The 25,799-nt window shown below is 45.7% G+C and overlaps 1 protein-coding gene across 1 annotated transcript in view; it reads left to right on the forward strand.

The window, feature by feature from the left end:
- PRDM6 (PR/SET domain 6) overlaps positions 1-25,799 on the forward strand; it is a 105,027-nt gene that overhangs the window by 57,677 nt on the left and 21,551 nt on the right. Inside the window, exons 4-5 of the mRNA XM_026507839.4 lie at positions 11,915-12,042; positions 15,613-15,737. Coding sequence (XP_026363624.1) covers positions 11,915-12,042; positions 15,613-15,737 — 253 coding nt within the window. The remainder of the gene's footprint in view (positions 1-11,914; positions 12,043-15,612; positions 15,738-25,799) is intronic.

Here is a 25,799-nt window from a genome sequence, read left to right on the forward strand (position 1 = left end):
TTAAAATGTGGGCTCTCTACGGATGAAACACGTTTTCACAGGATCCAGAGTCCCTTCATTTGTAAATCTGTTTAGTGCGGGTCAGGACTTCTTGTCAGTGGTCTTGATTAAAACTGGATTTTTCTTTAAAAAACCGAGCGGAAGCAGTTTTTAAACGGGTAAGTCGTGTCAAAGCATTTTACAATTTCTGAAAGACACTCGTGCCGATACTTAGAAACAAAAAAAAAGGAAGAACAAAATTGCCACCTGCAAATATTTCCAAGGCTGTTCTGAGCCCTGCAAGATGAGCAGTATTTTCCTTTCTCGTGTTGCTGCTGCATGGGCACTGGAGACAGTTGTGCACCGTGGATATTACCGCTGTGAGGGAGGAGAGGGGAAAGAGATAGAATTGTAGCAGAGCCCGTGGATGGCCCCCGGCCAATGCCCTGAAAAATGGCAAACATGTCACGGTGAACAGCTGGATGCAGAAATATTTCTCTTTAATTTGGACGGATAAAATTTTTTTCACAGCAGGGCACTCTCAAAAGAGGACAACATCAAAGAGGGCGGGTCTCACCAGTGAGACATCAGCTGGCCCCAGGATGGAGCAAAATGAATGAACTGTCAGGACTTTTCCAGCATCTGCTTCTGCCAAGTGAAAAGTTAAAGGTTCAGTGGCTTGTTCAGATCACAGACAAAGTCCTGATAATGGAAGCCTGATTCCCGCCCCCCACGCCCCCCCAAAGTCTTCCTCTGATCAACAGACAGAGGATGTCTGAAGAAGACTCCAGATTGATGGATGGCAGGCTTCCTATCGACGGCCGCCGCCGTCCTCGGAGATAAGTAGAATTCACCAAATGCTCTACCGGCTCTCAGGTCTTGTTGGGGGGCTCTGGGCGGGAATCCTCCCAGCCCCCCATTGTCTTCTGCTAGCCTGACACTTAGCAGCAGCTGACCCCCAGTGTGACCAAAATATCCGTTTCTGTTTCTTCCCATGGCCAGCGCTCTGAGGCAGGCTCCCCAGACCCCACCGTGGGTGTTTTACAGTTTATTGACACTTTTCGACTGTTTTTCTGATTACCATATTTCAGTCTTGACTTCTGTGTTAGTATTATCTGCAAGCTCAACATAAACCTCTAATGATTTTCTAATATTTCTGGAACTTGATGAATGTGAATTGACAGAGTACAGTATATAGCTTTATATCAGCATTACTGAAAATACAACAACGGGCTATATAACCATTACTCATTTATTTTATGGGGCATTTATGGCTTGACCTTTGAAGCCTCGTCGTGAAATCTTGGCATTCCACGCATTCCAAAATATGCCCAACCAAAGGGAGAGGGAAGAGTTTTCCTGTTAGAAATAGCAACAAAGTCAGTTAATTCTCATGGAGGGAGGAAGGAGAAAGTATGGAAACGAGACAGCCTATGGTTATATGGCTGAGCTGCAAGTTGAACAACTGAACACAGATAAATACGGGCACACTAGCTGGTAGGTGCCTTAATGAAGAAGCTTTCATTGTAAAATATGCTTCTTCCTCCGTAGACTCCCTGTCTCCCCTGGTTTCTGATGCTCCGGGCCGTCACTGGCAGGGGAAGGAGAGCGATTTTTCACCGTGTTGGGGGGGTTGTACTTTTCTTCAGATGCACTCTTGCTTTGTGTCAATTTTACTAACAGATTCAGTGATTCTCACTAAATGGGCATGTGCTCCGAAAATAGGAGTTTGTTTCATGCATGACGTTATTAATCATTATGAACATTTTTATGACCCTCGCTTGGAGAATTTCAGATGCTTTTAAAGAAAAAGCTCTACATTTCTCCCTGATAGGACAAATGGGATATGATGAAAAAAGCAATAACGAGGTGGCCTACGATTTGGGGGCGGTGGCGGGGTGTCGTCCTTGTCACACTCACGTATCAACCATATGACTGTGGGCAGGTCATTTAACCCTTGTTAGCGCAAGGTTTGCATCCGTACAGCGGAGTAACCTTCTAGCCTACCTTACAGGTTCGTCGTGAGGATCCAATGAACTTGGGAAAGTATGTGACCTCGTCATTCGCGGCTGTTCCTTCTTGTGTTAAAGGTGGGGGCAGATGCTCTCCTCAGTTGTAAAAGACTGCTCCGTGGCCCCTTTCCTCAAGCTCTGATTTCGCTTGATTTGAAGGTTCACAAGCGAAGAGGTTAGGAGCCCACCGTGGGGTGGTTCTTGCTGTCTTCCTCCCTAGACTGGGGAGCGGGGGCCCAAAGCCCAGGCTGACGGTGCTCCCAGGCGATGGGATGCTCTGCCATCCACAGATGTCCCCCCACCCCCAGCCAGTACGCGATTGCTTCAACAGCTCGCCTGCCTCGAACACATTCCGTGTTCATAGAGTCATGAGGTTCTCTAAGTCGGGGCCTCCTCTGGCTAAATAATGTCTCCGACTTCAGAGGTCAGGCAATGCTACGTGGTAGGGATGTTCGCTGGGGGGCTTTTGGGGTCCTGAAGTCACAGTTAAATAAAATGCATGTAATGACTGCCTGTTATAAACATGCCCCAGGTATGTTCTTAAAGGGGTGGTGGGTACCTGTGTCTTTTGGATGACTTTTTTTTTTTTTTTAAGATTTTATTTATTTATTTATTAGAGAGAGAGAGAGCCCGTGTGCCCAAGAGCAGGGGGGAGAGGCAGAGGGAGAGGGAGAAGCAAAGTCCCCGCTGAGCAAGGAGCCTGATGTGGGACCTGAGCCGAAGGCATATGCTTAACTGAATGAGCCACCCAAGCACCCCTTGGATGACATTTTTGTAACACTGCACAAAACTGAAAACTGAGTAAGTTTCGGAAGTGAGAAATGTAGGATCGAAGAGGTGCGTCCTCACTGTTTTCTAGATGGTGTTCACATCCATGCGTTGTTTTAAAATATTTTGTTTTCTCCTTCAGTAGGCTCATCTGGGGGATAAAAACAACTAGAATGATTGTTTTACTCGTACATCTCGCTCATGTCACTTCAGATCCTTTTCTTCTCTCTCTGTGTTTTTCAACGGAAGTTGAGTGTCTGGTCTGTATACAGGCTCGTGTCAGGTGCCTGTGGGGAAATTTACAAAGTGTTTACACGGTAGTCCTGCCCTCCCTGAGCTTGCGGTCTGGTATCCTTCGCAGTCCTGAGTTTCTTAGATTACACGTAGAACCTCGTGGCGAGCGTCCCCCAGCAGGCTGGTTGATTATGCTTGAGCTGATGTTTCCTATCTAATTATAGTTATGGCCTCAGGGTAGCTAATGTTCTTTGGGCTTTTCGTGGGCTCCCAGCTCTGATTTCAGAATGTCATATACACCAGCCCATTTGATTTTTAATATTAGCCCTTTGATGTAGGGACTCCTGTTAGCACCACTTGTTCAAAGAAGATCTCAGCTTCTTCCAGAAGTTCAGTGACTGTCCAGAGCACCTTGGCCACCCAGGATGGAGCCACGCTTTGGAGCCGACACCCACATGCCTTCTGTGGGCGCTTCTGACTGGAGTGACTCCCGTGGCGTGTTTTCGTTGGTACTACTTAAGAAAGTCTCCCGAACAACCCTACTGTTTAAAAGCTTTTATTTAGCAACAGACGTATTCTGCTTTTTAAGTGTTCCCCAGTCAAAACAGTCCAGAATTATGCTTTTGTGGCAATAGCTGTGTAGCTGTCCATGGGCCACAAAATATTTGCACCCTCTCCCTCCTGACACCGAGGAATCCCACAGTGAAACATGATTATCCATCTTGGCGAACAGTATATTTTTTCAACTGAGGTTCTCAAATTCCTCATACACTTGATTACCGAGATCCTGCTTTTCTGAATTTTCCAGAAAGATGGGGACCATATTAAGGCACTGTGAAGAATAGGTAGAGGACATAGGAGAAACCGTCTTCATATCTGTCCTTCCCTGGCTCTTGGCTCCTCCAGCTGCTGCAGAAGGATTAGAACAGTGCTGGGTTTTCAGGTGTAAGCTGGAAAACTCCCAAAGACCACTTCTTGACCCTTTTCTGTGGGAATTGTTTATTACATTTTAATCGTCACGTGACATTCATCTTTTTCATTTCATACAATTGAAAGAAGTAAGATTCAAGGAGGATGGCCTGTTTTCTTTTACAAGCCCAGGTGGAGGGGTGCACCTGGGCGGCTCAGTCGGTTAAGCATCTGCCTTCGGCTCAGGTCCTGATCTCAGGGTCCTGGGATCGAGTCCCGCATCGGGCTCCTTGCTCAGTGGAGAGTCTGCTTCTCCTGCTCCCCTGTTCATGCTGTCTTGCACTCAGTCTCTCTTTCTCTTTCTCTCTCTCTCAAATAAATAAAATCTTTAAAAAAAAAAAAAGAAGAGGGGCGCCTGGGTGGCACAGCGGTTAAGCGCCTGCCTTCGGCTCAGGGCGTGATCCTGGCATTATGGGATCGAGCCCCACATCAGGCTCTTCCGCTATGAGCCTGCTTCTTCCTCTCCCACTCCCCCTGCTTGTGTTCCCTCTCTCACTGGCTGTCTCTATCTCTGTCGAATAAATAAATAAAATCTTTAAAAAAATAAAAAAAATAAAAAAAAAAAGAAGAAACAATGTTTCCATTTTTAAAAATTTAAAAAAATTTTAAAAGCCCTAGTGGATAGTGCTTAGAATGGAGTTTTAATTACTGTGAGGATTTCAATGCACTTTGGGATGTTTTGAGGTCGTCCTATGTGCCAGGCCCTGTGTTAGATGTTTGGGCGTAAAATGGGCTCCCTCACGTCAGCCGCCAGGTGAAAACCGAAGGCAGGTGGCATTTCAGTGTATGACCGAATGCTGGTATCTGGGGCCTCGGCCCAGGGACAGGCCAAGGTGTGGAAATGAAGGAGAGGGGGCCAGCGATGTTCCCTACTCCCTGCAGATCGGCGAATCCTTTTCATATAAAACTATTGGATCTTTTTTTTTTTTTTTCTTTCCGTGCCAAAATTCAAGGACCCAGGTTCTGGAAGGAACAGATTAGTGTTGAAACTATAAGGCACGTTCCTTTTGTGTGTAGTCCTTGGCTCTCCTCAGGGTACTGGCAGGAGTAGAGGGGGTGAGGGAGGCCTCACCACACTCTCAGTGGGTAGGCAGAGGGATGGCGGGGGGCGGGAGGGGGCCTGGCGATGGGACCCCAGGCTCCCACTGACTCATAGTCTCGCTTTGTCTAAGTCACCAACTTTTGGAGCCCCCAATTCCTTATGGATAAACTGATCCAGTTGGAACAGATGGTCTCTGAGGTCCCTTCTGAATCTGATTTTCCTGGGCTCTAAATTTCGCCAAGGGACTCAGCATTCTCACAGAATGGGTGACCGAAATCTTCACGGAGGCCTGTGGTTTTTCAAACAGGGTCCCCCCCGTTCATGGCCAGCCCTTGGTGATGTCCCAGCAGCCACCTCCAAGAGGAAGAGTGAGGTGAGGTGAGCTGGCTGGGTGCTTTCTGGTGGACTTTCTTTTTATCTGTTTTTATAGTGAAATTTCTTTGATGACTTCTTTGCATTAAAGGGGATCCTTCGCTTAAAAAGATCACTGAAAGCCTCTGTTGGTGAAAATGAAAGAAATAAACCCTGCTCTCTCCCTCCTTGGAAAACTGCAACACAGAAAGCTTGGATCTCAGCCAGATGGTGGCTTCTGGGCAGCACGGGAGGAATGAATGTTTGCAGTGTTTCCACGTTATCAGTTCACATGGTTTTCCTTGAAAGCGCCCCCAGCTATCACAGGCTGAGTTTTAGTGGTAGCAAAAATTCCTTTACCGCTGGGATTACAAACCGAAATGCTTAATGAGGCCAAGCAGGTAAGTAAATTAGGGAAGTAGGGAGCTTGAAAGACAATAGGGAGGGGTAGAGACTGTGGATAACTGGAAAAGCACATGGCTGATCTCAAGGGGGTGACCTTCTTTTCTCCATTGGATTATTGCCAGAGATTGGGGAGTCACCTTTTGATTTTTTTTTTTTTGAGAAAAATTATAAATGAGGTAAAATTTCCAAATTTTTAAAACATTGTGGAGGAAAAACAAAATTGGTCAGTTGCCTAAGTTCAACCTGAGAGGCCCCCAGTTTGCAGATCGTACTTCAGAGAAAACAGTGCTCAGAGCCACCAGTATACACAAATTACTGTCTTTCAGAAGATGGTTTTTTGCTTTCTGTGAAAATGGGCCCCACTTAGTTGCTGGCTTATGTGGTTCCTATGATTATTATCATGAATGTAAATTGACAGCATTCATAAATGACAAAGCCCCCAACCAGCCACTCATGATTAGCGTTTATAACACAACATGGGTGTATTCTTTATTCATCCTGTTCTCAGTTAAAGTAGATTCTTGTTCTAGGAAAGTAAGGTCATAGGAGAAAGTGGTGCTCTCTGATACCCAGGATTGTGGTAAATGTATGGCTTTCCCATGGTGGTTGTCAGTTAATGCTATGTACGGTTCGTAATAAGCAAGAATGTGTGATCATTATTTGAACCACATGTGTGGCGTCTCAATAAATATTACTGGATTGAAAACTGCAAAAATCCCCTTAAAAAGGTAAGAATTAGCTTTTCCCCTTATCTCTCCAGTCCCATTGATAAACGAGAAAAGAGAAAGTGCAGACCAAAAGCAATGGTTTTAAAACAGCACCAACAACATCGCAAAAGAAATCAGTGGCTGATAATGTAGTGATACATATTACAAATATTTTCCGAGGAGGATAACACAGATAGAGTTTTCAACCTTGGGGAAGATAGTCTGCTTCTCTATTTTAACAACTCATGCAAAAAGCAAACTACAGAGAAATAAAAGCCTCGATTTTCATTTATTTTTCTCTCTTTGATTTTTTGGAAGAACAATCCCAAAAGCACAAATATAATGTGTAAGTGTCAGTATACAGGCCAGCAAGAAAGTGAGTAAGTATTAAGATTTTGCTGTATTTGCTTCAGATTTTTTTTTTTAAGAAAAAGGAAGCTTTTCAGAGAAAGCTTCAGATAAATTCCCTTTATTTTGCTTCCATTCCTTTTTTCCTAAGGCCAGCGCTCTCATAAAGTTCTCAGGACCCCTTCCAGTGTCTTTTCAGAACTTTACTGTCTGTATGGTTAGTTACATGTATATTGCAACATACGCTATTATAAAATACTCTCGTTATTTTTCATATTTTGAAATGTTAACAAATGGTACTGTACCCTGTTTTTCTTAATCGGCTGCTCTCTGTTCTTGATGTTTATCCGTTTCAACCAGATCTGAATACAAACAGATCCAGTTCATTTTCTTTAAGTGTCTTACACTATTGTATAAGATAATTAAAGCACAATTTATTTATTCTTAGATGATAAATAGTTCCATTATTTCTCATTATTTACTATTACAAACAAAGCTACGGTGGATGCCCTTGGACTTGTCTCTTTGGGCACATGTATGGGGGTTTCAGTGGGAAAATTTCCCAGAAGTGATATTGCTGAGTCCTAGGATTTATGCGTCATCAGCTGTATTTCAATGTCCCCAAAGCGTTTTCCAATGTGACTGCTTTCTTACACACGGTTTTCAGCAAAGCTGGAGCTAGCTTGCTTGCTTTTTCTTTTCTTTTCTTTCTTTTTTTTTTTTTTTGAGCTACCTTCCTAAAACCAATATGCCAGATATACTTGCTATGGTTTTGAGAATTTTCTACTGCAAAATTTTACCTTTTTCCCACCAAGTACCCTGTGTGTTTCTTTTGTGTACTCCTCGCCCTTTCACCGGGTCATATATTTGGCTACTTTAGAAATAATAGAGTAAATATTAAAGCTTTGGTTGTTTCATGTTCATTCAGAACAGAGCACAAAGTTTAAAGCAAAACTATGCTTTATTCAAGTGTTCTTCCAGAATGAATCTTCCCCTTAATATAAATTTCACTCTCTTGCCTTCGTGGTCACTACTTGAATGAATCCAGTTTCTGACCTTTTGGCCATTTGCATAGATCCTGAGAGGATTGTCTCAGCACTTTGTGCACAGGTTTTGGTGTTTTTCTGCTTATTTTATATCTTTTGAAAGAAAATGAAAACAAATGGAATGTTGGTGTCAGCATTAATTCATCTCCTTAAATTCCTTGAGTTTTTTTTTTTTTTTTAAAGATTTTTTTATTTATTTGACAGAGAGAGAGAGAGATAGCGAGAGAGGGAACACAAGCAGGGGAAGTGGGAGAGGAAGAAGCAGACTCATAGAGGAGGAGCCTGATGTGGGGCTCGATCCCAGGACTCCGGGATCACGCCCTGAGCCAAAGGCAGACGCTTAACCGCTGTGCCACCCAGGCGCCCCTAATTCCTTGAGTTTTTTAAGACCTACTAGGTATCTAATTTAAAATTTCATTTTAGTGTCACACAAATGTGGATGTTAGCACAACCTCTAAAAACGCCTTCCTGAACTTGGAATTGTTGCTGTCGCCTGAAACTTGTTGAAGCATTTCTTCACTTAGAGTTCCTTCCGTCTTGGAGGAAGAAAGCCAGCCCCTGTCTGGTAGAGTAGATGGATAGAGGTACAAGGACTAGTTCAGTTACATGAGGAATTTTACACATACCCCCTTTTTATTTTTTTTTATATTGTATTTTTTTTAGAGAGGGAGACCGGTGCGGAAGAGTCGAGGGAGAGAGAGAATCTTAAGCAGGCTCCTTGCTCAGCGCGGAGCCTGACGTGGCGCTCGATCTCACAACCTTGAGATCATGACCTGAGTTGAAATCAAGAGTCGGGGGCTTAACTGACTGAGCCACCCAGGAGCCCCCACAGACTCCCTTTTTAAATACACTGAACTCTTAAACGGAAACAAGGTTGAACCGATGACGGAGAGTAATGTCAGGGCCCAAATGAGTCCCTAGAGCTTTTCTGAGTTGATCATCCTTAAGTTCCTGTTTAGGCTCACGTTTGGGTATCCTGGTTTTCCCACTTTTATTCTCCTTCTACTGGAGGAATGGACAAGAAAGAAGCATCAGTACCTTCTGGCCCATTGTTTCTCTTTCAAGAAACACTGCGGTTAAATGTTAATTCTTAACAGCACCGACCGCATAGGGTCCAGGATCGTCTTGAGCCAAGTACGCGGACATGCATTTTTGGCCTCTCCAAATAACTCTGCTAGGAGGTGCTGGTCTTGTTCGCATGATGGGACCCATTGAGGACATGCCACGTGCGGTGAATATTGTTATGATTTGACATTTTATGACGTTTCTGAAGCTTTTATTTTGGGGGGCACTTGGGTGAGATGGATGTAATCAGATCTGTGTTTTGAAAGATCAGTCTGGCCGCGGTGTAGAGACTAGGTTGGAGGGGCGAGGGGAAGGTGCCGGGAGGTCAGCAGGGAGCCGGATGAAGTACCACAGGTGCTCAAGGAAGCCCCCCCCAGCTGGGGTGGTGACAGTGGAGGGGGAGAGATGGATGCCCTCGAAGAACATTGAGGAGGCAAATTCACCTGGATTTACTGATGGCCGCGCGCTGGGGGCCGAGGGAGAAAACCACATCAAGGTCCAATGAGTTTCCTCGACTCAGATTAGGCGCACAGCTATAGGATCTAACAAGGTACCTGAGATTTTCGTCCCAGTTCTATGTGAAATAGCATAAAGTCAGTATCGGCTGAAGCCAGGGAGACACAGCCTCGTGCCCTGTGCCATGCTGGGTGACGCTTGGAAAAAGCGGACCGATAGCCACCTGCTTTCCCTCCAGGCGGGTAGGAGGCAGGCGAAAATGGTTGGATTCCTGCAGTTACAGTCTGTGTGGTTTGAGGAGTGTAGGAAGAGACCCCTTCATACTCGTTTTCAAGACTGACTGTCCAGTGTCTGGTGTTCAGATGAGCCCTCATTCAAGGTGGCACCCGCTCCAGGTAAAGGTTAGAGAGGTGTTTTTTAAAAAAATAATTTATTTATTTGAGAGGGAGGGAGGGAGAGAGCGTGTGCACAAGAACAGGGGGAGGGAGAAGCAGACTCCCCGATGAGCAGGGAGTCCGATGTGGGGGCTCGATCCCGGGACCCTGGGATCACGACCTGAGCCGAAGGCAGACACTTCACCGACTGAGCCCCCCAGGCGCCCCAAATGTTAGAGAGTTTTACGTGCTGTTGATGACATTGGCTAGAAGCACAAAGGAGAACTGTACTTCCCCAAATGCTCCGTAATTATTTTCACCAGCAGCTCTCAAGGAAAGTTTGTTCATCGGGGAAGGATAGGGCAGAGGGCTGGGTCATCAACATTTTTGGCTCCATTTTAGATAAACACTGGTGTCTGAGGAACTGATGGCTTTTGTTCAATGTCGCATGGGCTGTCAACAGCAGACTCAGGGTTGAGACTTTGAATCTTTGAGCTTCCTAAAAAGGACACAACAACAGTAAGAACAACAGAATAACGACAGTGTGATCTTACCAAAATGCAAAGCCTGTCATTAGTTTGCTCAGGTAGCAGATGTCCCCACCACGTGAAATGATTCCATTTTCTGCTATGATCCTCAAACTAGGAATTTAAAGAAGTCATTCATCTTAAATATAATATAATCCGGGAATCTCTCTATTCTTCTCAGGCGACGCTGATTATCAGCTGTGATCACACTGGCACGCTACCCAAAGTTTCCCTAACAGTTGCTTTCATTAGATTGATGTCTGTCTTTTATTTGGGGGGAGGGGGTTAGTGGAAAGATTGAGAGTGGAGACAAATGAGTTGAAGAAAAGCGAAAAAAAAAAGTCAGCTGTTTAAAATGACTGGAGATAATAAAAGAAACTGTCATCACTAAGCCCTCTCGCCCCCAGAACAGAAATACTGAGCTAAATTAATATGAATGACGATACTAATTTTAGGGTCTAATGTAACCAGTGAGTCTCTCTGTAAGACGTACTCTCCTTGTCTGTTTGGAAGAGACTGGAAAGGCTGATCAGAGGGTAAGAGACATGATTTGTCAGGATGCTCTGGGGAACGCTTCAGCAGCTACCAGGATCCCATCGCTGATTTTATTTGGGAAGGACCAGCCATACCGTGGTCCTTCTGAGAACTGTACCCTTGCTTCCCGGGTGCCCCTAGCACTGGGAGGCCCTTTTGGAGTTTCTGTACACATGTGAGCCACTGATCTCCCACTCGTCGAGATACCACATCCGCCAAGGTGCCCAGGGCTCACCTGGTTTCTGGAAGTGGGAGCCGATTACCTTGGTGGTCGGTGCAGACTTTTTGTCCCATGCTCTTCGCCTGGTTTGAAGCAGATTTCATTTCCTTGAATATGATCTTCAAAGAAAATTTGTGTAATAAGATGCCTTAAAGCAATCATTGTTAGACCCACCTCAGTTAAGACACTGAAAATCCATAGGGACCAGTTAATTTTTTTTCTTTCTGTTTTTGAGGGTCTTTTTTGATGGTCCTCCTTATAGTTTCGGGTCCTGACAGCTGAAGTCCCACATTCTCTGCGACGTGAGAGTCTATTTATTTCATCTGAGTCAGGGTTTTTGTTTGTTTTTTGTTTTTTGGGTTTTTTTTTTTTGAAACCAGTTCTGTGCATTTCCATAACGCTCCACCTGCCTTCTGGGTGTCACTGAGCTTGCCCGACCGACGGTGACTGCCTCCCGAAGGCCTTCGAACAGTTCTGTGTTTGAGCCCGGGCGGCCTCTCGTGTGGCTGTCCCAGCCGTGTCAGTGTGGCCTCTCCCTTCAGCTTGCTTTGTTTATCCAGCAGCTCATTACTTAAGAGTAGCCTGTCAAAATAGGTTTAAATACCCTTTGGGAAACATGGTCCCTCACATCCTTGAGATACCAGAAATATGTTGAATACAGGGAAGATCGGCTTGATAAGAAAAACGTGATCGACTTGCATCACCAAGAACTATTTCCCTGTTATTGCGGTTGCGTTTCCACAAGCATCAGTCAGCCCCCCGCAAACCTACAGGCAATGCGTTTCTGCCGCTGACCACATAAGGACACCCAGGGAAGCAGGGGAAATGATTGCTGATGATTCGTTCTAACTACTTGACCTTCTGACCTCTTCTCTAGATATATGACCAAGATGGGACACTACAGCACTTTATTGATGGTGGGGAACCTAGTAAGTCGAGCTGGATGAGGTATATCCGATGTGCAAGGCACTGCGGAGAACAGAATCTAACAGTAGTTCAGTACAGGTAAAGTATATCTTGATTTACCACTTACGGAGCTGAAGCCCTTTGGCTTGCATTTACGCATTCAGGCTTGCTGCTAGTTGGGAAAAATCCTGCAGAAAGTCCTGCAGAACCCTGTGGGAACGGGCAGGAATTTTTTTACTGGGTTTCTGGAATCTCCTTAGTTCTTGCAACAGTCACGTCGTGAGAATTCAGGAATAAAGATGCTCGTGGAAGGCCTTTTTCTCGGGTGCCCACGGTCAATATCACTGCCCCAACATCCACCACTGTTGCCATGAGCCTGGAAACCCCACTGGTGTCGGGCGATCCCCCCTCCCCCCCCAGCCGATGTGTATCACCTCTCCCGCTCCCTCGAAGATGCCAGAGCGTTTGCGTTTGGGTCTTCAACTGTTCAGAATACGTTTCAGGTCATGAGGCAGTTCCCGAGCACAGAGGAACCCCCCCCCCCCCCATCCCTGCTCCGGTTCCCTTCCAAGTTTGCGCAAAGCCCGAAGGTAGCAAAGAGGAGGCGGGGCCTGCCTCATTTCCCAGCATCCCGTGGGCTGGGCAGAGGAGCCTGGTGGATTTCCACTTCCTCTCTGTGCACCTGTTGGGCGAGGATTTACTCTCAGTGCTAAAGAAGGCTGGAGTGGAGACGAGAACACAAAAACGGATCGCAGAGGGAAAAAGCCCTTTTCTCAAAATCCCTCGAAAACATGTGCCGTATAAATATATGACCTCAGTTATAAACAGACTTGTTCCCTTTAGAATCAGAAGCAACTGTTTAGCTTTATTAGGCACCACAGACACATCAAAGCAGAAGGCCCTGTACTCGGCAACTTGGAGTCCTGCCTATGGCTATTTATTTCCTTTCTTTTTTGGTTTTTAAACATGAAGCCTTATAAAGGGAAAAAAAAAAAAAAGAGCTTTCTCCCCCTGATAGGTTAAAGGCTGCACAAATCTGGCTGCCTCTCCGAAGGTCTCCAGTTCAAAAGGAACATATTTGGGCAGCGTGTGACTCACTGCCTTGGTTTCCCGTGCAGTTATATTTCATTAAATAATGGTTTCGGTGAAATCGTGCATGACGGTATTTGGTTACACAGCCATGTGCGGGCTCTACTCACCTTTATAGCAGCCGCATTTTTGTCCTGAAGCTTTTCTGAAACTCGGAGCTGGAAAATTAGTAAACATGGTGCTTGTCCATTCAGCAAGAGATCGTTTGGCTGGCTCTGTAATGAGCACCCGGGGAGCTCTTGAGGCAAATTCTGAATTGGGGGAAGCAAGACGCCCCAAAGGGGAAGGTGGGCAAGTCCGTAAGTCAGTCACCTATCTGTCAATCGTAAGTGGATTTTACAGCTCCCCTTTCATGACGGCGCTTGAACTTCTAGATCTCTCTGCTGATCTGTTTTCGATTACTTCGGATCTCTCGAAAATGAACTACAAAAACACAATTTAAAAAAAAAACAAAAACTGGCATCCATCACCGGTGACCACGTCCAAGAGTAAGAAAATAGAAACGTTGGACCCTGAAGAGCCAGCTTCATTTTTATTGTACATGAATGTCCTCTTCACGAAGAGTCAGCTGGTTTAGATTCATTCTGTTATGATTTGTAATATCTAAATGGAATTTTCTTCAAAGCGCCCTTGATTGATTGACCCTTAGCTGAACGTTTTGTTTTTATTTTGAGGCTGACAATAATGTTTGTTGGCATGCGTTCTGCTTCAACTGCTTTGGGACGCTATGAAGCTATCTTTATGAGTCATCCAACCACAATACTAAATACATGTCAGCAAAGGAAATATTATCTGAAAAGGGAAAAATCCTTTGATGTGCTTCGACATGCAGAGATTTCTGCGAGTTTTGGAAGCTTTGCCCGCTTGTAAGGCACGGTGTATGCTTACACTTTTTTTTTTTTTTCTCCGCCCCCCCCTCCCCCCGGCCTACTCTGTGCCTCAGAAGACCACCCATTGCTCGAAAACAGTTCTGCTCTTTCAGCAGCAAAGTGTGTCATTTGGTTTTAGCACATTCGTTTGCCGGGCGCCGTGTTTATAGGAAGGGAAGCCAAACCGAGAGATGAAATGTTACAAGGGTGAAGTACAAAGTCGACTCAATTTTTCTCAAGTTAGGAGATGCCAGTGATTTATAGCTCGGCTCCAATTTTGATTTTTTTATGTAGCAGTGGAAAGAATTAATAAAACACACAGCGCTCGGAGGGTTGCGGGAGGGAGGAAGGGTAGCGAGGTCCGGACAACTGGCTGGAGTTTTTGTCAGATATTCATAGAATGTTGGGAAAAACATTCTGCTTAGCTAGCAGTGCCCTCGTGAGACAGAATGGCAGCAAGGAAGGAAAATAACAAGATAAATGAAATCTTTGCAGCTGCAAGTAAAATATTGAGAATCTGCACTTTTTTATTGATCTTTATGATCCTATTGCCAAGAGCCACTTTGCGGTGACGAAATATGTTGACAAGTGCATATCTCACTGCCATGAAAAATGTGGTGAAGGATTCGCCTTATGTCTGCAGTGTTCTACAAGGAACAAATTGCCCTGCTACAGCCAATTCCTTACAGAAAGGCTGAATTTAAGGCCCCCCAACCCTAAACGCTTTTATCTTGAACTCGAGGCTCGTGTTTGTAACCATTCTTCATGGAGGAAACCGGTCACGGTCGCCTCGTTTTTTCTTTCTTTCTTTATTTTTTTATTTTTTTCCCAATCTGTAGGTTTTTCTTTACAGTACCGAAGCTGTTTTAAAAAATGTTTATTTCTTGGTGCGTTCACTCTGTCATTTCAGAGGGTCCTCTTTCAGCCGCAGTAAAGTGCTCCTCTTGTATTTATTGAATTTCCATTCGTTCCCCGCAAGAGGGGTTTTCTCTTCTCTTTTATCCAACTTGAGAAGACAGGTAACGGGGAAGATCTTTTTTTTTTTTTTTTTTAACCCCCCTCAGTCCTTCAAGCCCAAAGCTGCTTCATTTTCCTGCAAACTTGGGGACCCCCAACGCTGAGTGGTGAGAATACGCACCATGCTTTTCCTCCAAATCAGAAATCAGGAGTATTAATTTATATATGAGGGTGTGGCCCCACTGTCTGCAATTTGCCAACAGACTGAATTTTCTCATTAGTGTTGAGATGAAATTTTTTTTTTTTTTAAAGATTTTATTTATTTATTCGACAGAGATAGAGACAGCCAGCGAGAGAGGGAACACAAGCAGGGGGAGTGGGAGAGGAAGAAGCAGGCTCATAGCGGAGGAGCCTGATGTGGGGCTCGATCCCAGAACGCCGGGATCACGCCCTGAGCCAAAGGCAGACGCTTAACCGTTGTGCCACCCAGGCACCCCCCAATTTTTTTTTTTTTAAATGAGCCCTGGCTTTCTGCTATCTCCTGGGCCCCATATCTGTCTCTTCAGCCACGATGTTCTGTGGAGGGACACAGTGGAATTAAACCGTAAGGTGTTTATCACTCGGATTGGTTGCTGGGAATCATAAGGGGGGTGCAGATGTGATTACGAACTGTTAGATGGAGCTGGGCAGAACTTTTTCGGGGACAATAACAATGTACCGCTGACTAAGCCGGGTTTTCTTTTGTTTTGAATAGGTCGAATATATTCTACCGAGCCTGTATAGATATTCCCAGGGGTACCGAGCTTCTGGTGTGGTACAATGACAGCTATACGTCTTTCTTTGGGATCCCCTTACAATGCATTGCCCAGGATGAAAACTGTAAGAATTTATTTTAGCTCTGAATTCACCTCTCACAATACCTCTGTTTTGAAAGCTAACGTTTTTAAGACTGTTGCTTGAGACTCCTGAAATACGGTTCCCTCTGATGCGTGATGCAAATGTGCACGAGTCTGTCCCCTCGATTTCTTTTCCCTCTGTTGTCTTTTGCTTTTTCACAGGGCGTCTCGGCTTAACCCAGGCCCGTCCTTTCTTCACCTGTTGACGACTCCACAACCGTTGTCAGAGTTTTAAGTGATGTCTGGCAGCAATGTGAAAGCAGCTGGTGTTTAGTGAGCACCTACTATGTGTCTGGGTCTCTGTTTGCCGCCCAGTGGGGGTTCCTAGGGGAGCACGAGGCTCAGCTCCTGCTCCGAAGCCGTGCACACTGGAGGCACGCTATACACAAAAATGAAATAATGAGAAACCAGTGCTGTGTAATTAGGAGTAAAAGCCCTCTGGTTAATTGGGTGTGTCTCCTCCTAAGTAGTCCTGGGAGTGAGAAACGTAGCCAAAATCATAGACCTATGACTGAGGAATTTGTCTCTCTCAATTGCTTCATCTAAAATGAACCACGTAATGTTCTTCTATCTTTATGACCATGGCCATCATTATCTCTCAAAAAATAATCAACCGCCTAGACGAATGCAAAACTTGACGCCATTTTTACTCAAACTTGTATTTATGTTTTACCAATTCTTGGGAAAATATTTGAAGGTCATTTCCAGGATTTGGAACAGAATGCGGTCATTCTGATGGGCTGCAGTGAGAAACGCTGGTTTCAGTGATGTCATTTTTTCCTTGGCACCAAACTGGCAACGGCTAATTGTGATGAGCTAATAATTTGGGATTATGTAACAGAAAAAGACGCAGAGAGACCAAATCTCTTGAAGAAACTGCATTTTGAAAAAGAAGTGTTATTTTTCTTTTTTTTTGCTTACTTTCTCCCTCACACACACACAAACTCCACTAAAAAATGTTCATGTTACTCCTGAGGAAAATGCTGATGATCAGACATTTCTTTTCTACATTGTCCCTTTTTCTTTGTGAAAAAAAAGAATCCTCAAAAAGCATGTTCCTGTCAACTTTCCCTTTCTCCTTTACCCTCACCCCAAACCAATCTCAAATCAAAAAACGAATCTTTGGACATTCAGTACCTTCCTCTTGCTTCCTAAGTTTCTACCAGAAAGTTCTTCTCTGCAGTCATACTTGTGTCTGAGGGAGTGTCTCTTTTCGTGGGAGCAGATCTCAGTTTTGGACACAAGTGTGTGGTGGGTGTTAGAGGCAGATATGCACAGGGGGCCAGAACATTCTGTCTTCCCACAATGCCTCCAGGCCTTTGCTCTCCTCACACTAGACCGCAGTCCCTGTACAGAAAGATGCCAGTATCCGGCCCCATGACATGCTGACGTGGGCCCGTCTCCTGAACCTTGATGTGCCCTCCTCACCTTCCGGAGTATGGCATTGATCCAAAGGCACGTCTGAAATCCTGTAAGGTCTTCTGTTTCCTTTAACAAAACTCGTTACAGATCTGAAGACATTACTGTGGTGTGTGTCCAGAAATGTCTGAGAATAAGCCTATCAAAGCCTGGAGTCCAGATGGACATTGAATAGTCCAAGGATGTGTTCATTCATTGCTCAGGTGTTTATCGAACACCTGCAGTGGGCCCGTGTGTCTTTGTAGCTGCTGCAAATACAGCAGCCAGGAATTCGTGGCCTCACGCTGCTTACATTCCAGGGGAGGGAGACAGATCAATACATGAATAAAGAAGTGAGTAAATAAATGGTTTGTCAGGTGGTACATTTTACAGAGAGTTAGAAGCAGAGAAGGAATGAGGCATGCCAGGAGTCCAGAGTTGCAGTTTTTCAGAGTGATCGGGGTAGGCCCTGATAATATTTTGGGATTATTATCTGGGAAGATGGCCTTGGGGATGAGATTTGAGGAGGGGAAGGATCAGCTGCGTGTTTGTCGTATGGGAGAAAGGAGTTCCAGGTGGCGAGGTGGAAAGTGTAGAGGCCCCACGATGGGGATGTTCCCAGCCTGTTGGAAGAGTATCATGGGGTCAGCATGGGTGTTTTGGAGTGAGATGAGAAGTTAACTTAGACATCACGTGGGGCATGAGCAAGAACCTCGTGGGGCCCAGGAAGACCCTGTCAGAAACCTGGTTTTTTGTCAGTATGGGCCTCATGAAGGGTACTTACAGCAGAGTTTCCAGCAGAAGAGGGATATGTTCTGGATGCCATTGTAAGAGGATGACTCTGGCCACTGAGTAGAGACCAGACCATAAGGCCTGAGGGTAGAGCTAGGAATCCAGTTCCAGGCTCTTGCAGGAATCCAGGAAGAGAGCTGATGATAGTTTGGGCCAGTGTAGACATGACGGAGGCGGTGAGAAGTGGCTGGATTCGGGATGCATTTCGAAAGTAACACCAACAGCGTTTGCTGACACCTTGGATGCTGAGTGAGAGAGAAAGGAGTCAAGGATCATTCTAGAGCTTTGGTCTGAGGAACTGGAAGGATGGAATGGTCACTTACCGAGTTACGAGCCAGAAGTGGAAACCACCGTGGAAGGGACTTCGTAGGGAATGCATTTCCTACCCTTGATGTGATTTCTGAGGTGCAAGTCAGACATTTGCAACATTGCTTCCATCTCGTGATGCTGTTACACGGATGAGACGGATTTAAGGATTGGGCTGGAGGATCTGGGGGGCTTGTGTGCCATTCACAGCCACCTGACAATAGGTATCTGAGAGTGTCCCATCTGGTCCTCGGATTCAGTGCCAAAGTGTCATCAGAAGGGTACTTTCTGGAAACGCCACATGCTTTGCTTTTTAATCCTTCTCTCACCTAGACTCCGACTGTGTAAAGCACTCTTGAGGTGGCTGATTATTTGATGAACTCTCCCGGGGTGTATGTTGTATCGTTTAGCACCTGAAATCCTTGGGAGACTGTGGAAAACTAGAGCAGCTGAAAGTATGGCGGACTCCGTAGATAGACTAAGCAGCTCTTCTGCGTGGAGTTCCAAGCTCAAAGCGAGGGTGGAGTGAAATCTAAAGAAACTGAAGTCATTGACGAAAATACTCCACAGTGACAATCCCCCTTGCCCCTAAGGGTGTTATAGGAATTTTATTTCAGTTCCTGTCTCAAAGTCGTATATCTGTCGTGTGATTGGCCACCCAGGAAACCAGCAGAAAGCTTCATCAGATAGTGTAGGGGAGATATATGACTTTTAACGCCAAGATGGATTCTCATTCCACATGATTCACGGAGAGAGCTGGGAATGCTTTATAATGAGGGTTCCTTATTCTGTACAGAGAAAATATTCTGTGTGATTTAAAAGCACAAATGTGTGAAAGGGCACGGACAGATCATTTAACAGATAGCCTTCCACAGCCCTGAGTAATTTAAATCACCTCAACCGGATTAGCAATTCTAAGACGATTTTTATCCCACTGAGCTAGCCACAAAATAGATCGGGTACCTTAAAAAAGAAGCTTCTTGATACCGGAGACTTAGGTGACAAAATGCCTCCGCAGAGCCTCCTTACGGGGCTAGGCACGCACCAATTAATAAACGTCCCCTGGAAGAATCTCGAGACTTTGGTCACCATTACTTGAAGGGATTATACATTCCAGCCCATAGTTCCTTTGTTAATGAAACGGATGCGTGGCCCGAGACATTCAAGGGGAATGTGATTTTTTTTTTTTTTTTAATAATGATTTTTTATTATATTATGTTAGTCACCATACAGTACATCCCCGGTTTTCGATGTAAGGCTTGATGATTCATTAGTTGTGTATAACACCCAGTGCACCATGCAATATGTGCCCTCCTTACTACCCATCACCGGTCTATCCCATTCCCCCATCCCCCTCCCCTCTGTAGCCCTCAGTTTGTTTCTCATAGTCCATAGTCTCTCATGTTTCATTCCCCCTTCTGATTACCCCCCCTTTCTTTATCCCTTTCTTCCCCTACTGCTCATTCTAGTTCTTATGTTCCATAGATGAGAGAAATCATATGATAGTTGTCTTTCTCTGCTTGACTTATTTCACTAAGCATTATCTCCTCCAGTGCCGTCCATGTTGTAGCAAATGTTGAGAACTCGTTCTTTCTGATTGCTGAGTAATATTCCATTGTATATATGGACCACAACTTCTTAATCCAGTCATCTGTTGCAGGGCATCTCGGCTCCTTCCACGATTTAGCTATTGTGGACATTGCTGCTATGAACATTGGGGTGCATATGGCCCTTCTCTTCACTACGTCTGTATCTTTGGGGTAAACACCCAGTAGTGCAATGGCTGGATCATAGGGTAGCTCAATTTTTAACTTTTTAAGGGACCTCCACACGGTTTTCCAGAGTGGCTGTACCAACTTGCATTCCCACCAACAATGTAGGAGGGATCCCCTTTCTCCACATCCTCTCCAACAATTGTTGTCTCTTGCCTTGTCTATTTTTGCCATTCTAACTGGCGTAAGGTGGTATCTCAGTGTGGTTTTGATTTGAATTTCCTTGATGGCTAATGATTTTGAACATTTTTTCATGTGTCTGTTAGCCATTTGTATGTCTTCATTGGAAAAGTGTCTGTTCATATCTTCTGCCCATTTTTTGATTTGTTTATTTGTTTCTCGTGTATTGAGTTTGAGAAGTTCTTTGTAGATCTTGGATACCAGTCCTTTATCTGTAGTGTCATTTGCAAATATATTCTCCCATTCCGTGGGCTGCCTCTTAGTTTTTCTGACTGTTTCCTTGGATGTGCAGAAACTTTTAATCTTGATGAAGTCCCATAAATTCATTTTATCTTTTGTTTCTCTTGCCTTTAGGGATGTGTCATGAAAAAGTTTGCTTTGGCTGATGTCGTAGAGGTTGCTGCCTATGTTCTCCTCTAGAATTTTGATGGATTCCTGTCTCACATCGAGGTCTTTCATCCATTTGGAGTTTATTTTTGTGTATGGTGTGAGATAGTGGTCAAGTTTCATTCTTTTGCATGTAGCTGTCCAATTTTCCCAGCACCATTTATTGAAGAGACTGTCTTTTTCCCACTGGATGTTTTTTCCTGCTTTATCAAATATTAGTTGCCCAAAGAGCTGAGGGTCCATTTCTGGGCTCTCTATTCTGTTCCATTGGTCTCTGTGTCTGTTTTTGTGCCAGTACCATGCTGTCTTTGTGATCACAGCTTTGTAGTACAGCTCGAAATCCGGCATTGTGATGCCCCCAGCTTTGTTTTTCCTTTTCAACAGTTCCTTGGAGATTCGGGGTCTTTTCTGGTTCCATACAAATTTAAGGACTATTTGTTCCAGTTCTTTGAAAAACGTTCTCGGTATTTTGATCGGGATAGCATTGAAAGTGTAGATTGCTCTGGGTAGCATGGACATTTTAACTATGTTAATTCTTCCGATCCATGAGCATGGAATATCTTTCCATCTTTTTATGTCTTCCTCAATGTCTTTTAAGAGTGATTTATAGTTTCTAGAATAAAGGTCCTTTACGTCTCTGGTTAAGTTAATTCCAAGGTAACGTATGAAGGGGAATGTGATTTTACTTAGCGAATAATACTTATTAAGCATTCTCATGTATTAAAAGATCATTTTCCTCCCATGGTTCTTTCAACGACGCAAGTACACGTTTCCTCCTGAGCGTGTGCAGTGGGTTGAGGCTGGAGTGACCGTCCCCTGTGGGGCGGGGGGGGGGGTGCTTATGAAACGGTGGGTGCACTCAAGGGCCCAGACAAGCCATTGAAAGCCGCCGGGCCTCAAAGAGAAGGCAGCATTTCACGCAGGCACTGGGGCTCTGGAAGCAATTTCTCTGTTATTTTCTTTTTCAAAAACCGGGGTTATCCGTGTAATAGAGCTCCAAGGAGAGAGCCGCTCCATCCACCGTGGGCCTTTCAGAAGAGCCCGAAGGAAAGCCTGTGTCGACAGATTGCGTCCGTGAGGAGGACTGAGGCTCCCCGAAGCTTCCAGGGAGGGATTAGCTCCTGCCGAGTGTAAAGACCATAGTGTGTTCGTATTCATTTCAGAGGAAATTAAAAAAAAAAAAAAAAAAAAAAAAAAAACCCAGGACTAAATGTTCAGCAGGTCTTCCTGCTGCTCTTTCTGCCTTGGCCTGAGATGCCGAGGTGGCAGAATGTGGACCTCTTCGGCCCCGCAGCGGTTCCCACCCTGCCATGGACGCTGCCTCCCTCCCGCCTGCCTCTTTCTCTTGATGGTACCGAGCAGGAAACAGAAAGGGGCAGCTCTGCATCGGGCCCTTCACCCCTGTGGTCCCACAGACAGGGAGGAGTGAGGCCCGGGCCCAGGCCTTGCCTCTGGGAAGGGGGAGAAGCTTGCAGTATATTCGGGTCCAGTAGGTCCGGCTGGGCGTCGAGCAGTGTGACGAGCAGCAGGAACTCAGGCCCGGTCCTCAAGTCTAGAAGACGGCCCATGAGCACGCAGCTTCGAACCGGACACAGCACAGAAACCAGGTGACATGGCCATGGCCGTGAGCCTGAGCCGAGGGGCGTCGGGCTGAGCCCTCAAACAGGAGGAGGCCGGGTTCCAGGCCCCTTGTGTGCCGTAGGGAGCTGGGACTGCACGCCTTACATGAGCCTGGGACCTGGAAGTTGGTGTTCTGCCCCTGACTGAGGGCTAGAAAAATGCTGCCCAGCGCCCAGGAAGCCAAGGAGCCGTCCGTCTCAGGCCACTGGGAGAAGCCAAGTGCCGCTCTCCAGACACCAGCCCCGGCCTTTGGAGCTTGTAGGGCTTGATTTTGTGCTGTGTGCCAGGTATCGAAATCTTGGGCCACCAAACGAACGAAGACGGGTCCAGAACTGCAGAAATCTGAAGGGGGCCAGACGAGGCAAAGAGGAGCCACCCCACAGGGTTGCCCGTGTATCTGCCTAGCACTCCCAACAGAGGGCAGCGGCCACAGCGAGAAATGACACCCACTGTCGCGAATTATTTGATCTCTTCGGGTGCTTTGGGATGCTGGGGTGTGCCGCCTCGATCCCAGCCTTGCTCTCAGCTTGAGGCACTCATTCCCCCAGTGTGTGAGAGAAGAAGGGGCTGCCAGCTTTCAGATGAGTTTGTCTCCAGGAATTACCTTCCTCCCAAGAGAGCCTCTGTGCCCTCGGTCATGTTCCCCTTCCGTGTAGCCCATGTCCAGTGGTGGGTTGGTGTGGGGGCTGCTAAGGACTGCTTCCCCTGTCCCAAAGCAGGACAACTGTGAAGGACCTCCCTAGCTCCAGAGCTGTCCGTCTCCTCCACGGACACGGTCCTCCTGCACACAAAACTGCAAATCTCCATTTCAGAGTCTTTCCGGGGGTTGCGACTTAGGTATTCCCAGATTTGCATTTCCAGTCCAGACCTCTCTACTGAGCCCCGTACTCCTGTCCACTTGTCTACTCCACCTCTGCCTTTGGTATCGCACCAGAGTGTCCAGCTCAGCATACACAACGGAAACCATTCTGCCTTTCCCCCAGCTCAGTAGCTCACCCCCATGCATCCAGTTGTTCTTTCTAGAAACCCCAACACCTCACTCTCACTCCCCTTTCTCTCCAGTCAGTTACAAAGCCCTGCTGCTTATGTATTCCTAAGTGCACTTCTTTTCACTTCTTCTGCTGCCCCTTGGTCAACGTGAGCATCAGCTTTGGCACGGACCGCTGCAGTAGTCCCCTGCATGACACACTTTCCTCGGTGGCATCACAGCGGCCAAAGGGAAGTCTCGTTGATTTGCTAATTTTATTGTTTCAGCTCATTAACGTGTTTTGTTAATAGGCAATTTGGTTCTATAGATTAAAATCCAGAAAGGACTATGGACAGATAATTCCCCTTGGAAGTCATATGATAGATTCCCAGGTCTCCTTCCAGACATCTTTTTGGTTTTTTTGGTGCCTACTCTATTCGGGCATGTTCTCCCTCACTTTCTCTGGCTCTCACTGTGCCTCTCGCCCTTTTCTGCAGATAGTAGCGTACTATATATTGTTCTGCACCTTACTTTTTCATTTAACAGTGTAGAATGATGATGCATTTAGAGTATAAATCTCATCACCTCACAGCCTAATTTAGAACCCTTTTTTGGCTTGCTATGACTCTTACAGTGAATCCCCAGTTCTACAGCACGGTAGCCCACGGGCCCCATAGAGTCTCCAGAAAGTGTTCTGTGTGGCTTCCCTAGTGTTTTACAGAATGAGAATGCGAGCCTTGTTGGACTGACCACGCCCTGTTCATTTGTTATGGACCCTACCTCCTCTTTTGAGCTCCCTCCCTCCTCAGCATCCACACAGACCCTGTGCCGAGCTGCCTACATTTCTTCTTCTCGCATTGTCTTTTTTTCCCTTCTCACCTGTCTGATACCTGCGTGCCCTACAGGACTCACGTTCCAGGTCACTGCCTTACACCGCACTGTAGCCATCCTGGTGATACGCTTTCCCTGTGCCTCTTCCTATTTCTCATAGCGCGTATCACACTTGCAGCAACATGCATGTCATTCACGTTTTGTTCTTTCTGAACCCGAGAATTGCCTTGCGATGAATGGTGATTGACAATTCACGGTGCCACCTGGAATTCATGGCATTTTAGATTTGATGAAACGGAATAAGTACGTATTTGTAAAAACCTTTGCTTGATATCTGTGTCTGTCACTGGAGTGTAAGTGGCCTGAGGCCAGGGGCTGGGGCTTACTGATCCCCACCCCCCGCCCCTGTACCCGCAGCATCAACCGTGTCAGGCATGGAGTAGATGGTCACTAAGTATCTGTGGGCTGAATGAACGGACAGAGGTTGTTTTAGGGATTCTGCATTTGTCACTCCCAGTCTTTTAATTTTCCAGGATTTGATGAGCTCACATTGTTCCTTGACTCTAGATCCTTTAGGGCTTTGAGAGTTTGCTCTCTACCCCTTCATCTTTGGTAGGTGGAAGAGATTTTACCAGCTCGGTGTGTCTTCACGTAGAAAGCACTTCATTGTCTAGGTCACTGTGGTTAGTCATCTCGGTCCTCTTGCCGTTGTCCGTACGGGCTGTCCCCTCTCTGATAATGTCCTGCGTTTTGTTAATACTTTCGATTGTCATAGCCAGCAAGGCTGCAATTTAGGAAGAACAGTTTTCTGTGTCATTTAAGTCCTGCTTTAAAAGGCTTTGCTTTGGGGCGCCTGGGTGGCTCAGTCAGTTAATCTTTTGCCTTTGGCTCAGGTCATGATCTCAGGGTTCTGGGATCGAGCCCCGCATCGGGCTCCTTGCTCAGCAGGGAGCCTGCTTCTCCCTCTCCTTCTGCCTGCAGCTCCCCCTGCTTGTACTCTCTCTGTGTCAAATAAATGAATAAAATCTTTAAAAATAAATAAAAAACAGGGGCGCCTGGGTGGCGCAGTCGTTAAGCGTCTGCCTTCGGCTCAGGGCGTGATCCCGGCGTTCAGGGATCGAGTCCCGCATCAGGCTCCTCCGCTGGGAGCCTGCTTCTTCCTCTCCCACTCCCCTGCTGTGTTCCCTCTCTCGCTGGCTGTCTCTCTGTCACATAAATAAAAATAAAATCTTTAAAAAAATAAATAATAACAAAAAGCTATACTTCCTAGATTTCTAGAGTCCTATGGAAGTGTGCACGAGCTTTGCAGGACAGTTTAGAGATCAGATGTCTTTGCTTTTGTGATAATTATTTCTTCCCGTCCTTACTTTTTCTTCTCTCTACATTACCCGCTCATTTCATTCAGCAGGATTGAATTGAGTCACGCTTACGGTAAAGGAGCATATACCGAAAGGGGAGTAGCGTGTCACTGTTGCTACTTGCAGCTTGAAGGCATATTACCTCTGCTCCGAGGTGTCCCAGAGAAGGAGATAATGAGACAGAGCATAATTTGATTCCGGCCATCCGCACTGTTATTGCCTTATATTATTACTACCTCAGATGCCATATATCCCAGATTATTATACAAACTGGTATAAATTTTTCTTTATGACCATGTTGACATTGATCATTAAAGTTAAATTCATTTGCCCACCAATTCTCATGCTTCGTATAAAGGTGATGTAACCTTAACAGTTTTGGAAAATTAATTTATTAGGCTGTTTTGCAGGAGATGTGAGAAGTCAGAATTTAT

This window comes from Ursus arctos, unplaced genomic scaffold (assembly GCF_023065955.2).
Source record: "Ursus arctos isolate Adak ecotype North America unplaced genomic scaffold, UrsArc2.0 scaffold_5, whole genome shotgun sequence".
In the NCBI taxonomy this organism is placed as follows: domain Eukaryota; kingdom Metazoa; phylum Chordata; class Mammalia; order Carnivora; family Ursidae; genus Ursus; species Ursus arctos.